We start from the raw sequence: 13,376 nt of genomic DNA on the forward strand, positions 1-13,376 counted from the left end.
GGTCATAAATAGCCGTTGATATTTTTGTAAATTTTTTGGGCCCCTTATAGAGTACATTGTTGGTCTGCGTATCCCCGACGCATATTGTCTGCGCATTTTCGACGCATCCTGTCAGCTCTCGAACAGCCCCTCGGTGTCACATGTGCACGAGCTGAGACGTCATCTACGCGCCAACACAACTACACACACACTCTCTCTCTCTCTCTCTCTCTCTCTCTCTCTCTCTCTCTAGCATGACTTCTTGTTATACTGGCGAGCTATTTAAAGCTTTAGGATATATTTATAGCTTGTCGAGCAACACTGTAACTCTTTTAAATATTTACTGAACATTGACTACATTTTAAAGATGCCTTCTAGTCGTAAAAGACTCTCAGGAGGGAAGACTTGTGTGAAGTCCAGCAGCCAGACGACCATCAGCAGGTTCTTCAGCAGTGCAGGAGATAAAGGAGCTGAGGTCGATGAGCCAAGGGAAAGCAAAAGCAAGGTGAGGATGATTATCAGACATCACATCTATTGTAGTTAACTATAATCAGTGTATAGCTGTGCAAAGCCTGTAAACAAAGCATGTGTCCATGAAAATGATAGAATAGATATGAAACACATATGTAAGGTGTTACAGCTTGCCATGATCTGAAAAAAAAAACTTTTCTATACTCATGTTACACTGATCAACCATAACATTATAGTGAGTGGGTCCACCCTTTTGCCACCATAACAGTGATGCACTGTGTGTTTGGACACCTTTCTATCACAACCAGCATTAACCTTTTCCTCGATTTTATCTATAGTAGACACAAGCGCTTTGATTGGATTGGACTACACGGGCCAGCCTTCACTCCTCATTGGGCATCAGCAAGCATTGTCCACCCATTCACCAGTTCAATGGTTTTTCTTCCTTTGATCACTTTTGGTACACCACTACGGTCCAGGAACATCCCACAAGAGCTGCAGTTTTGGAGTTGCTCTGATCCATTCCTCTAGCCATCACAATCTGGCCCTTGAAAAAAGGTTCACCTGCTGCATAATACAGTATATCCCACCCACTTCCAGCCGCAACTGTAATGAGATATTGATCTAATGTAGCTACTTTTTGAAGGGTGAAACTATAATAGCTAGACAACTGGGTCAGACAACTCCAAAACTGGAGCTCTTGTGGGCGACAGGGTCATGGGCAGCCAAGGCGTACTGAAGCACATGGGTTGTGAAGGATGGCCCGTGCAGTAGAAACCAATAGAAGCTATACAGTAGCTCAAATTAAGGAAAAGGTCTATGCTGGTTCCAGTAGAAAGGTGTCAGAACACATTCAGAACTCAATACTGTTTTGGTGGCAAAAGTGGAGACCCCCTTAATATTAGGCAGGTGCTCATAATGTTACGGCTGATCTGTATATATATTTGCATCTTGCACAATGAGCAGCAGATTTACACACAGCTGACGAGTGCTTGAATATTTCTTACAGACTTGTGGCTTTTTAAATGAGATTGCTTCGGTCATGTGAATTTTGTTCTTGATTGGAAACATTACCATCAGTTCATAGATTGCTAGCACATTTCTCAAATACACACAAAGCAGTTTACATTTTTGCTGCTAAGAAGCTCTAAGAAGAGCTTATCCAAATCTTTATCACAGGCCAGATTTATATCGGTGTAATGCATTTTTATTTTTTACTGAAAATCCTGAAAGGACATTGGTGCCTCAGTGGTAGGTTTCTCCCCTGCCATGCAGAAGGCTCAGGTTTGATTCCCACCCAATGCCCAAACCTCAGCCACTGGAGGCAGTTCCGGTCCCAAGCCCGGATAAAATGGGAGGGTTGCGTCAGGAAGGGTAAAACCTGTGTAAAGTTCACACTGTGGTGACCCCTTGACGGCAGCAGCCAAAATTGGAAATCTTGAAATATTAAAAATACTAGCTCTTATGTCAGGTTGAATAAATAAAAAATTATCCTTTCCTTGATTTTTGTATGGATATTTAGAAGAGACCGTTGTTACCTGAAGGAGGTGGCTCCTCGAAGAAACGGCTTAAAGTTTCTCACAGTGGAGAGGGCTTGGAGAAAGAAGAAAAGCCGACTTGCAGGGCACTAAAAAACTCTAATAACGATGGCACAGAAAGTAAGTCCTACATTCCTCCGTCTGTCAGCGGTCTACTTTGTTTGTGGATTTTAATTCATTATGTTCTTGTTTCCTCGCAGTAAATGTAAATGAGCAGGGCTGTGCTTCTAAGGGAAGTCTTTCCTGCTCCACTCTGGAGAAGCTGCGTGGTTTCAGCTGCCATGCAGACAGTGAGAGCAAAGCTACATGTGATGGTGTGAAGATGGAGGACTCAGGAACAGGACAGTTGGAAAGCACAAAGCGAGAACGAGTCCAGATGGAAGAGGACAGTGAAGAAGAGATGGTTCAGAGCAAACAGGTTTGCTTCAGAGGAACTTAAATTACTGTATCTAATACGTAACTGAGTGAGATTCTGAGGTGGACATCTGGAATAAGCTATGTTTCATGGAAATACGACTTTCTTCTTCGTCTCAGATCTGTTTGTTTCTGATGTTCTTTTTAGACAATCAACTTTAGTCAGTTTGCTAAGACTGGAGGTGTTTCTGTGTCTAAGAGGAGTCCTCCAGAACCGGCTGGACCTAATAAGAGGACCAAAAGCATCTACACTCCTCTTGAGCAGCAATACATGGAGATTAAGGAGCAATACAAAGACACAATACTATGTGTGGAATGTGGCTACAAGTACAGGTTCTTCGGAGAGGATGCAGAGGTGAGATCTGCAGTAGATTGTTTATCTTATGCCAAAGACGGAGGGAGATGTTACAGTATGTGCTTATCCGTGTCTAAATTTCTTTCCCAGTATTATACAAGGCATTTATATAGTCAGATCAGTAGACTAGATGGGTTAAGGTAAAGATTTTACACTTCTTAGGATGCTAATTGTTTAAAACCAGCCTAAATTCTTTTCCCCTTTGGGATTGTCAAGAGGCTTCTTAGAAAACTGTCCTAGTTATCGTGTAGTGTGGTCCGGGCATAACAAGCACATAAACTTACTGTATCTCAGGTCTTATAGGTATCACGGCTACACCCCTTTTTTAAATTCGTACTGGTAAGCTCAGTGTCTTTGCTTTCTTTAATTATGGAAAATCTGTGTCGCCTCTTTTACTTAGAGACACCCACATAAATCTTGTTTCCTCGAGCTAAAAATAAATACTTTTTTGACAAGTGCAGCCATATCATCAGTACTAAGACCAGTGTACAAAATCAAAACAGTGAATCTTTAAATCCCTGTAACTGTCTGCCATCTTGTGCTGATTTGTTTAGGTTGCGGCAAAGGAGCTTAACATCTTTTGCCACCTGGATCATAACTTCATGACGGCCAGCATTCCTTCTCATCGCCTGTTCGTGCACGTCCGCCGCCTCGTCTCTCAGGGCTACAAGGTCAGCATCGTTGTTAAAATATTAGTAAAACAGCATGCGCTATATGAACAAAAGTATTTGAATTTAGGTGCTTCAATCAGACCTCTTAACTCCAGTCAAGGGCAATCTTAAAGCTTCAGCATACCAAGACATCTTGGACAATGCTATGCTTCTTTATGGTAACAGTTTGGGGAAGATGCATTTCTGTTCCAACAGGACTGTGCCGCAGTGCACAAACCAAGGACTATAAAGACATGGTTTGATAAGTTTCATGTGGAAGAACTTGACTGGCCCCAGCACAGAGCCCTGACCTCAACCCCATTGAGCACCTTTGGGATGAACTGAAACGGAGCCAGGCTGACCTCATAAATGCTCTACAGAATGAGAGGACATGAATTCCCACAGAAACAGTGCAAAATCTTGTAGACATCCTTACACGAAGAGTGGAATCTGTTATATAGTAGCTGCAAAATGGGGTCCAACTTCATAATGAAGTAATATGTATTTGGATACAATGTCATTGCAGGTTTGATCCCCCAAATCCCACACCCATCAATCTGCAGGGTGGGAGGGTTCACTGAATAGTGGGGTGGGTCTCTAAATATAAATAAGTCCCAGACCATTGTTAAGGCAGTTTTAAGTTGTTTTTCCTTTCTCTGTGTGTGCTGGGAGATAGGTAGGAGTTGTAAAACAGACAGAAACAACAGCAATCAAAGCCTCCAGTGCCAACAAGAGCTCCCTCTTCACCCGGCAGCTAAGTGCACTTTATACCAAGTCTACACTGGTTGGGGAAGGTGTGTAGATTTTATTTATTTATTTATTTTTTTTCTGGATAAAATACTACCTCTTCATATGTTTTAAAAATAGAATTAACTATGAATTGTATGAACATGTTCTCAAACAATTAATTAAATCATTCACTTTAAAATAAAGTGTTTTTTTTTTTTTTGTGATTGTGACTTTGTTTACTGTATTTCAGACGTGAACCCCTTGTTGAAGCTGGGGGACTTGGAGCAAGCTGAAGATGTAGTGCAGGACACACCCAGTAGTTACCTGATGTGTGTGAGTGAGAGCTGGGACAAGCACAGTAAGGAGCTGACCGTGGGCTTAGTGGTAAGAGTTTATGGTTTTTTAACCTAATGATGACCTCCTTTATTTATATGGACACCTATTTGGACTGTACTGTATAGTGAGTCAGTTGTCCAGTTACTTTTGAATCTGTGAAAATGATGGGAGTTTGAAAATAACTATTAGATCTGATAAAAATGAGGAAATTTAATTATTCCCCATATACATGCAGTATAGACCTGACTGCATGCGGACCTGTTTATCTGATATCATGTTTCATAAATCTACTGCCTGAATTATTAATTGACAATACATCTATATAAATAAAAGGAATAAAAAGTTTTGGTCAGAACTCCCTGTTTGAATTATATCTTTACGTTTTGTACATCGGAGGATCCGAAACCAGTCTCAGAAAAATTGTCTGTATGTCTGTCCAGCCAGATTTTGTCACAGCATCACACGAAACTGTCTGGGCAGAATTGAATGAAACTTTGCCAATAGTTGCATATTTGGCCAAAGTTTAACCTGCACCATAACTTAAAAATATAAAAAATAGATGGGTAATTATGAGCAGTTATGAGCAGAAACTGCACACCGCATGCGTCAAACTGTGGGCGTGTCTTAAAAATCGCCCGTTGTACAGAATTTAATGAATCTTTTGCAGTACTTGGGTATCTGCTTAAAGTTTATCAAGATCCATAAGTGAAATCATAATAGCTACTTGCTTAATGTGAACTGATACCTGCACCAATAGATATTAATTAAGGGAAGATAAGATGAATATTTTTTACTAAGATTACTTAATATTTTCACAGCTGAAATAAAAGTGCTAAAGTGGTCTATTGAGTCATTTTTAGACAAAATTTTATCTTAATCTGATTTACTTCTCTGATTTACTTCTCTGATTACCAAACAGTAAGTGTATTTTTCTGAAAACGAAAGGAGTACAACTTGCAGTGTAAACACAGTGTTTCCTTGTATTGATAAGTTAGGCAGAGAGTTCGGTTGTACGGACAGACGGGCAGATATTACATGGGCTTCAACCTAAAATATCATCATCACTGATTACATTATGGCTGATCATCTTATTTTTAGCTTTACCCTTTTAACCAGTTCTACAATCTCAACGACGGGTACTTTAAGTAAATTATGGGCATAATTTAACAAAATAATGCCTCTTAAAGCTTCTGCTACCCAAATCGCTAAATACATTTTCTAACTCTCTATCTAATGCTTCCACTCCTATAGTGTATGGTTGGCTGCCATGTACAGTACAGTGTAAGAATTTTTCCTGGTGTTTATGAGAAAAATATCTTGTACACTTATAGCACTTCTGTTATACTTGGTGTTAATCTGCGTGGGCCATTTATATAACACAAGCAACAAAGCATGCGCACTACACTGTGCCTGTTACATCAAACACCAGTCAGTTTCTGTACTGGATCAGTACATACAGTACAGTATAACACCTTAATAACCCATACTGGCCATCAGATTCTGCTCCTACTGTATATATGAAGAAATCAGTACAGGTTGTTAATCCAGTGCTAATACAAATCAGCTGCAATCTCAAGGTCATTACCAAAAAATAACATATGCTTGTATAATGCCTTTTGTAAGCGAAATAAATATATATACCTATAGCTGTGGCTTAGGGCCACTTTGAGTCTGCAACTTGGCTAAGTAGTAGTGCAGTTATCATTCAGTGACACAAGAATGGTATTCATGCTGTAGTCCAGCCCATGGAATATAGGAAAAGCCTGTACAATCAAAAGTAATGGCTTTTCTTCTATTCCATGGGCTGGATTACAGCATGAATACCATTCTTGTCACTTAAAGAAACAATCTTTTATTTAAATCTTTGGCATGAAACAGTACAGTACAGAACAAAAACTGAGCAGCTATTGAACACGACGCACTACCGGTCACTGTTTTTGCTGCTTTAGGATCAGGTGTTTGTCAGCTAGAGGCTTCTATCAGACGGAAACAGTGAATAGAATTAAGTTTTATTCGTCTGTTTTCATATGTGGTGTATCTACATGGCAAGCTCGATCTTGAATCACATTTGAGCTGCCATCGAAATGTCTTAAAGTCAACCAGGAATATGGCGTTCAGCTGCGTTGCTGTAGAAACGCTTTCCCTTCTGCTTTAACAGATGTTTCTTGATGTTTCTTTTTAGGATTGTCTTTAGTTCACTTCAGTGAAAGACCGGAGCGTGTTCATATAAACATTGTGTAATGCAGTAAATGCTCAAACGTCGTACGATGATACTGTACATTAGAATTAAAATTTATTCCAAACACCTCTTTTTTATATCAAATCTTTCTACCATCGTGCATATTTCATGATGTACTGTAATCATTAGGTGTTCAGTAATAAGGAGATTCTCGATCTACATAATGATTTGCGATGCCAAAGAGATAGATGTTCTTTAAGGTTGTAAAAGTATGACAGTTTTCAAAACTTTTTTAAATGCAATATTACTAGAGTTATGATTTCTTCATTGGACCTGCAATCTGCCCCGCAGACAAAAGAGGGCGCTAAATACACCCAAACTCTTTTAAAGAGATGCTAAGGGGATGTGGTGGTTAAAAAAAAAAAAAAAAAAAGTTGTGACTACAATTTTTTTACTTTACGGCCTATAAAATCTTTAAATAACCATATCGAACTTAAAAATACTTTTATTTTATATCAGTCCTGGAGTGAGGGATATACAAAACATAACAAAATGATGCGCATGTTAAAATATGGATATACAGTAGTATTTACTAAATATACCATTGCACATTATACTAATATGTTCCCCTTGCTTTATTTAAATTGTATCTATGACTTCTGTTATTGCGCACAGTTTAATAATTCATGGACATGAGACATTTAAAATACTAACTAATAAATTGTGGTTTCCATATACTGTAATACTAACAGCCGTGCCATATTTTAACCTAACCATCACATAGATTTCTGCATTACTCTTTACTTACATTGATGGCTTTCGTGTTTGTTGCCTACTGTATAATGTCATTGTGACTTTGTGGGTTGCGGTGTGTTCCTGTGCTTTAGGTGGTGCAGCCCAGCATCGGTGACGTTATGGTGGACTGTTTTAAAGATAACGCCTCTCGCTCAGAGCTAGAAGCCAGAGTTCTAAGGATCCAACCCGTTGAGATCCTGGTGCCTTCCAACCTGTCTGAGACCACTGAGCGCCTCCTGCACACCATCGCTCTGGCCAGGTTAGACACCATTGCTTTTATACTTGCATTTATGTATTAAAGCTGACAGTAAATGTGTTAAGTTGCGAATTTAGTTTGGCAAAAGACAAAAGAATATGAAGCTTAATAAAGCTATTGAATTAAAAAAATAATAATGGTACAGTGGTGTAATAATGTTGCTTCAGACCTTCAGGGTCAAGGGTTCGATTCTCACTTCGAGTATATGTGCATGTTCTCCCTGTGCTTGGTGGGTTTCTTTCTGGTACTTCTGCTTCTGTGTGCTCTGCGATGGATTGCCACACATTGGTATCACTTTTGTGTTTGTTTGTTCTATAGCCATGATGTGCCTGTCTGCTTCAGGTCAGGTAAAACGCTGGTCTCCCAGGAATTCCTTTAATGGCTCAAACACATGGAAATGGATTAGAGTGAGGTCAGAATTGTACAGTGTTCCTTTAACGTGCAAGTGGTGAGGTGAGCACTTGGAGGTCGTATATTGTCCTGCAAAAAACAGAACGCCTTTGGTAAACAAACCATAATGTTTTGTTGTTTTTCTATCAAAGGAAAGAGCCGTTAATGGAGTTCCTGAGAGGCTAGTGTTTCAGCAATGACGATGATGTGAAGCAGGAAATCTGATCATAATGAGAAACCATGATACCTTGATGGCATCCAAGCACTATAATGAAACATCCATTAGTGCAGTTTTAGACTGTTATTCAAATTTCAGGATTCAGTTTGGAAAAGTCAGGTGAAAGTACAAGTATAAATGAATTAAATTAGGAGAGCAGACAATTTTCTGAATATCTGAAACTGATTTGGTGAACACAGTAAACTTGCTTGACTTTATTTATTTATTTATTTATTTATTTTTTGGTTAAATATAAATTCCAAAATGTAAAGACAGAAATGAAACCACTTTCAACATCAAACAATGATGTTATACACTAATATTTTATTTCAATTTTAAACTCCTGATAAACAGTGCAGTAAGTTTTAACATTCAGTCATTTTTTTCCTTTTAATTTATGTATTAAGGTATATGCGTTTAAAAAATGTTTCTAACATAATTTAAATTTACTGAAAATTTACTGTAAATTGGAAGATATCGTTAAATTATCAGCAGTGATGAGAACATAAGTGGATTTTTTAGAATGAGTAGCTTTATTTATACTAATACTGAAATGAGGTCACCATGTGGTTTTAAAGCAAACATTTATTATAATTATTAATATTTCTTTACAAAGCTTGTTACATTTGTTTGCATGACACAAAGTAAACTCACCTACAAGCCTCATCTCATAATTGTTTGTTTGGTGTCTGATGAGCAGTACCTGTCATTTACCAGTAGAGGTCAGTAAATGACTTGAAACAGGCAATGCTCTTCATTTCCTTCCTGTGCAGAGACTCACTTTGTTGATCCAGTCACATTTTGAAGCATCTTGTTGAACCTTAAATGAACCAGTTAATTACTGTGTGCTTTATGTGTGCGATTTAGTTTGAAATGATAATTGAGATCCGTTGCAGTTCAGTCTATTTATGATTTTTAGGTTGCATTTTCTGTTTTATAAGAACACTCAAGAGTTATATGTGGAAGATTTGGTATTTTATAATAGACTGAAATTGTTATTTTCTAAAAAAAAATTGTATAATATGCTTAATTATGCTATAATTCTTTATTATTTTTTTTGTGAACATAATATACATGTTGACCTTGCAGCTCAAGGGTCAGTGCTTAATTGCCCCTACTATTGAGTGGCGGAAGTACACCGTATGGGAAAGGTGTGTGGACATCATGCACGTATGTGTGCTTTAAGTGTCCCATTCCAGATTTTTTTTAGCACCCGTTTGCTATTTCAAATAATAATCCAATTCTTCTAGGAGGGTTTTTTACTAGACTTTGGAGCGCGGCAAAAGGATTTGTGTTTATTCAGTCACAAGAGCGTTTTTGAGGTCACGCACTGATGTCAGGGAATGAGGGATTAGGTGCAGTCAGTGGCCCGATTCATAACGGAGTCGTTCAGTGCGGCCATTCTTCCAACTCCTCCCTGGGACCACAGAGGTATTGTCATGCTGGAACAGGATTGGTCCTCTTGGTTCCAGTGAAGGGAAATAGTAATGCCATAGGACACAAATACATCCTACTGTAGATAAGTGTGTGCTTCCAGGTGCGTTGCACCACTTTAAGGTAGAACTACGTACATGTTTGTAATTTTTTGTAGAGATGAGGAAATTTGATTCAGTCAAGTATTGTGATCACTTTTGTGTGGCAATTCATGTATCACCACAATGACTCTAAAATGAAAATAAACTTTTATTGTATGTACTGTATGTTTGCGGTGGTAAAATGTTGCTGTTCTACTATAATCCTATAGGTGGCGCACTCTAAGCTATTAGTAAAAGCACAGAAGCAGATCTTCTTTACATATAATGAAACTGTAAAGTTGGCATGTCTGGACATTGAAAATATTTGCAAAAAAAAATATTGGGGGACTTAAGATGAGTAATGGTTCTTAAGATGAATAAGATTTTTGGGATTTTTGTCTGCACGCATCCCAAAACTACTGAATGAATTTTAATCAGGTTTTTACAGGTTTTGAAATCTACTTAATAAACACAATCTCACACTTTCATTCCCGCACCTTTCACGGTAACATGCAAAACTCCAAAATTCAGCAGATGCCTTTGTACATTTTTTTAAAAGAGTGCTAATGAGTGTGCAATTAAATTCTATGTGAATGCACATTTAGTTATTAATAATTATTTTCTCCTCAGAATTGTAACAAAAAAGTCAAATTTGGATATTTAGAAGAAAAAAAATATATTTATGGAATTACGATACAATCCAAGTCAGCACTTAGGTATTGTAATAATATCATATTACAAAGTCTAGGGTGATTCCCAACCCTAGTGATTTATGTATATAGTATGTGTGCGTGCGTGCGTATGTGTCTACGTACTCGTCTCCCATCCAGTTTGTATTTATGCCTGGATTCCCAGTACAGGCCACGTAGCCGTTGCAGGAGCCGTTGTCTGGTAATAATGTAGATATATAATTAATATTGTTACTATGTGATTACATCCTTATTCATGATTACTATTGGCTCTTGCTGTAAATGAGTGCTGAAAGATTTACTCTGCTTTTTTCCTTCCAGTTTAACCTGAGCCTTCTGTTCACACAGTCATATTGCTCTGTCTCCATAACCCCTTTATCTGTGTTGCGATGAATAAACATGTCTGCTTTCTCGTGGCTGTAGCATGATACCAGAATTGCCACAACTGCTCTGGACGTTAATGTTGATCAGAATTTTTATTTTATTTATTTTTTTTAAACATTGCTTTATCTTTGATTTGCACCAATATTTAAGTGTTTGTGCTATTCATTACAATACATTTATCCGAGTAATGGTGGATTTGTCAATACTAGAGAGGGTTGAGAAAGAAAGAAATCCTGTTCTGTCCAAATTTCTTAATCAGTAACAGATGAAAACCTTCTCACCTCGTCTGCTATTGATTAAAACAGAATAAAATATTTTCTCTCCATAATCCAATTATTCATTGTGTGTGTGTGTGTGTTTGTGTGTGTGTGTGTGGTAAAATCCGATTAGCATCAAGTAAATGTTATGTGGAGAAGATAGTTGCACGCTAATGCAAATTTATTTTTCCAACAAATACAATTATTTACCCAAAACAGAAGTAAATTTACCATAGAGTGTAATCCAGAAATTGAAATTGGTGTTGTTTTTTTATGCTTGGTGAGAACTGTGTGAGTCGAAAAAGCAATTTTCAGGGACCTTAACTTGTGCTTGCTGGATAATTACACTGCTTAGCGTACTGCTGCTTCTCTTAGTGTTTGTTGTTTTGTTTATGCAAAATTATGTGTAAATATTTTTTTTCATCGGCCAAATCTGTTTATTTAAGTCTGTTTCTGTTTGGATTTAGTGACGCCCACAAAACTCTATATAAGGCAAACCTCATAAAGACCTGAAACATACTAAATGACATCTAAACAGTAAAAGACTTAGCTATTAGCTAATTTCTAGTCTAACTTTTGATAATTTTCTTTGATGTGCTGACTGGAAAATCAATAGTACAAAACAACTCACTTTCAAAGAATTTTTTACAAATTCATGGGTGGAATCTAAATTAATAATCAGGATCTTGCATGATCTGCAGTACTGTGCAAAAGCTTTAGGAACCTTATTATCTTTTGCTCAGATTTTCTTATATCTTTTGTTATATTGTTTTAAATAATTCTTTTGATTGTGTAAAGCTGCTATGCGACAATGACATTTTGCGACAATAACATTAACATTAAAAGAAAGTTGCCAGAAGAATTTGGAAGGCAATTTCTCCAGCATGCTCAGTAAAACCTAACAGCGACTTTGCTTGTAAAATGGCACAAATGTGTACTTAACATTACTGATTGTTTTTTTAAGTAAGATTTTTTACACTAGATATTGACTGTTTATTGGATATTGGCTCTTCAAAAAAAAAATTTTTATAGAAATGTTTTTAAAAGTACCTTTGCTTATGCCATTTTCACAGTATATGTATATGTAAGAACAGGACTGTACTGTAAGAAAAACAGCTGTTAGCTTTTACTGAGTGTGCTGGAGAATGAGTTCTTTTGGTAACTTTGTCAAACTTGCTCCTTTCTCTTTTTATTAGTTTTTTTTACCCCTCATCCTAAAACTGGTCCAACATGTAATATATTGCTTTCTTTGCTGGCATGCAAATATTATTCTGTAAAGTTATTTATTTATTTATTTATTTATTTATTAACTTTAAAGTTATGTTTGGAAATATTAAAGGGTTTTGCACATACGTAATAATGCGGACATAATAAATATGTGTAATAAAATATAAATATAAAACATAGGTGCTGAGTAAAATAGCTAAACAGTTCTCTAACTAATGACTGTTAGTGTTGTGGCAGATCAGTGTATAATCTAACACCACTACTAAGTGAATTGAGTAGCAGTGATTACCTATTATATACCAGTAAACGTATACATACTGGTGACAGGATCATCGGCACCCAAGGCTCATCTATGACTCTGGTGACCAAAGAGCAGCCTGTCTGGGCCAATTCCACAGAAAAGCTGAATTGCTGAATAAAGTTAATGCAGGCCACAATAGAAAGGTATTAGACCACTCTGTGCATAACAGCCTCCAATGTCTCAGGTTCTCAATCCCATCGAGCATTCATGTAATGTGCTGGACAAACAAACCTGATCCTTTGATGCCCCACTTGCAAACCACTGCCACCAACATCACGGTGCCAGACACACAGAGTGCTCCCCCAGATGTCTTGTGGACTTATGCTCCGAGGGGAATCCACACAATATTAGGCTTAAATTAATGTTATGGCAGCGTTGGTGTATGTGGCCAACATTAACTAATTACCACGTTACCGTATCTGGGCTATTCTTTCGATTAAACTTAATTATGCAGCAGAATACATTTTTGCTTGTCTTAATATGTTAAATATTTTTTTCTGGAGGCAGCTGCAAAGCTTTGGGGTGTTCTTAGGTCACACTAATTTCTCTGTTGAAACCTTTTACATTATTTCCTTTCACTCGTGTTTAAACACTAAATAATTAGCCTAAGTGACATTGCATGTGCCACAACAGATAACAATTGATAGTAAAATGAAGTGCCAACTATTTATCTATTATTGAACTTTGTGAACTGT

The 13,376-nt window shown here is 37.4% G+C and overlaps 1 protein-coding gene across 2 annotated transcripts in view; it reads left to right on the forward strand.

Annotated features, from left to right (window-relative positions):
- The first annotated feature begins 214 nt into the window (after nucleotides 1-214).
- Nucleotides 215-13,376, forward strand: part of msh3 (mutS homolog 3 (E. coli)) — a 66,857-nt gene continuing 53,695 nt past the window's right edge. For both annotated transcript variants that reach the window (XM_053481733.1, XM_053481734.1), the window contains exons 1-8: nucleotides 215-484; nucleotides 1,973-2,108; nucleotides 2,189-2,406; nucleotides 2,551-2,757; nucleotides 3,312-3,428; nucleotides 4,084-4,201; nucleotides 4,387-4,520; nucleotides 7,539-7,705. In XM_053481733.1, coding sequence (XP_053337708.1) covers nucleotides 347-484; nucleotides 1,973-2,108; nucleotides 2,189-2,406; nucleotides 2,551-2,757; nucleotides 3,312-3,428; nucleotides 4,084-4,201; nucleotides 4,387-4,520; nucleotides 7,539-7,705 — 1,235 coding nt within the window. In that variant the 5' untranslated portion in view covers nucleotides 215-346. The remainder of the gene's footprint in view (nucleotides 485-1,972; nucleotides 2,109-2,188; nucleotides 2,407-2,550; nucleotides 2,758-3,311; nucleotides 3,429-4,083; nucleotides 4,202-4,386; nucleotides 4,521-7,538; nucleotides 7,706-13,376) is intronic.

The sequence above is a fragment of the Clarias gariepinus genome, chromosome 21, assembly GCF_024256425.1.
Source record: "Clarias gariepinus isolate MV-2021 ecotype Netherlands chromosome 21, CGAR_prim_01v2, whole genome shotgun sequence".
Taxonomy (NCBI): Eukaryota; Metazoa; Chordata; class Actinopteri; order Siluriformes; family Clariidae; genus Clarias; species Clarias gariepinus.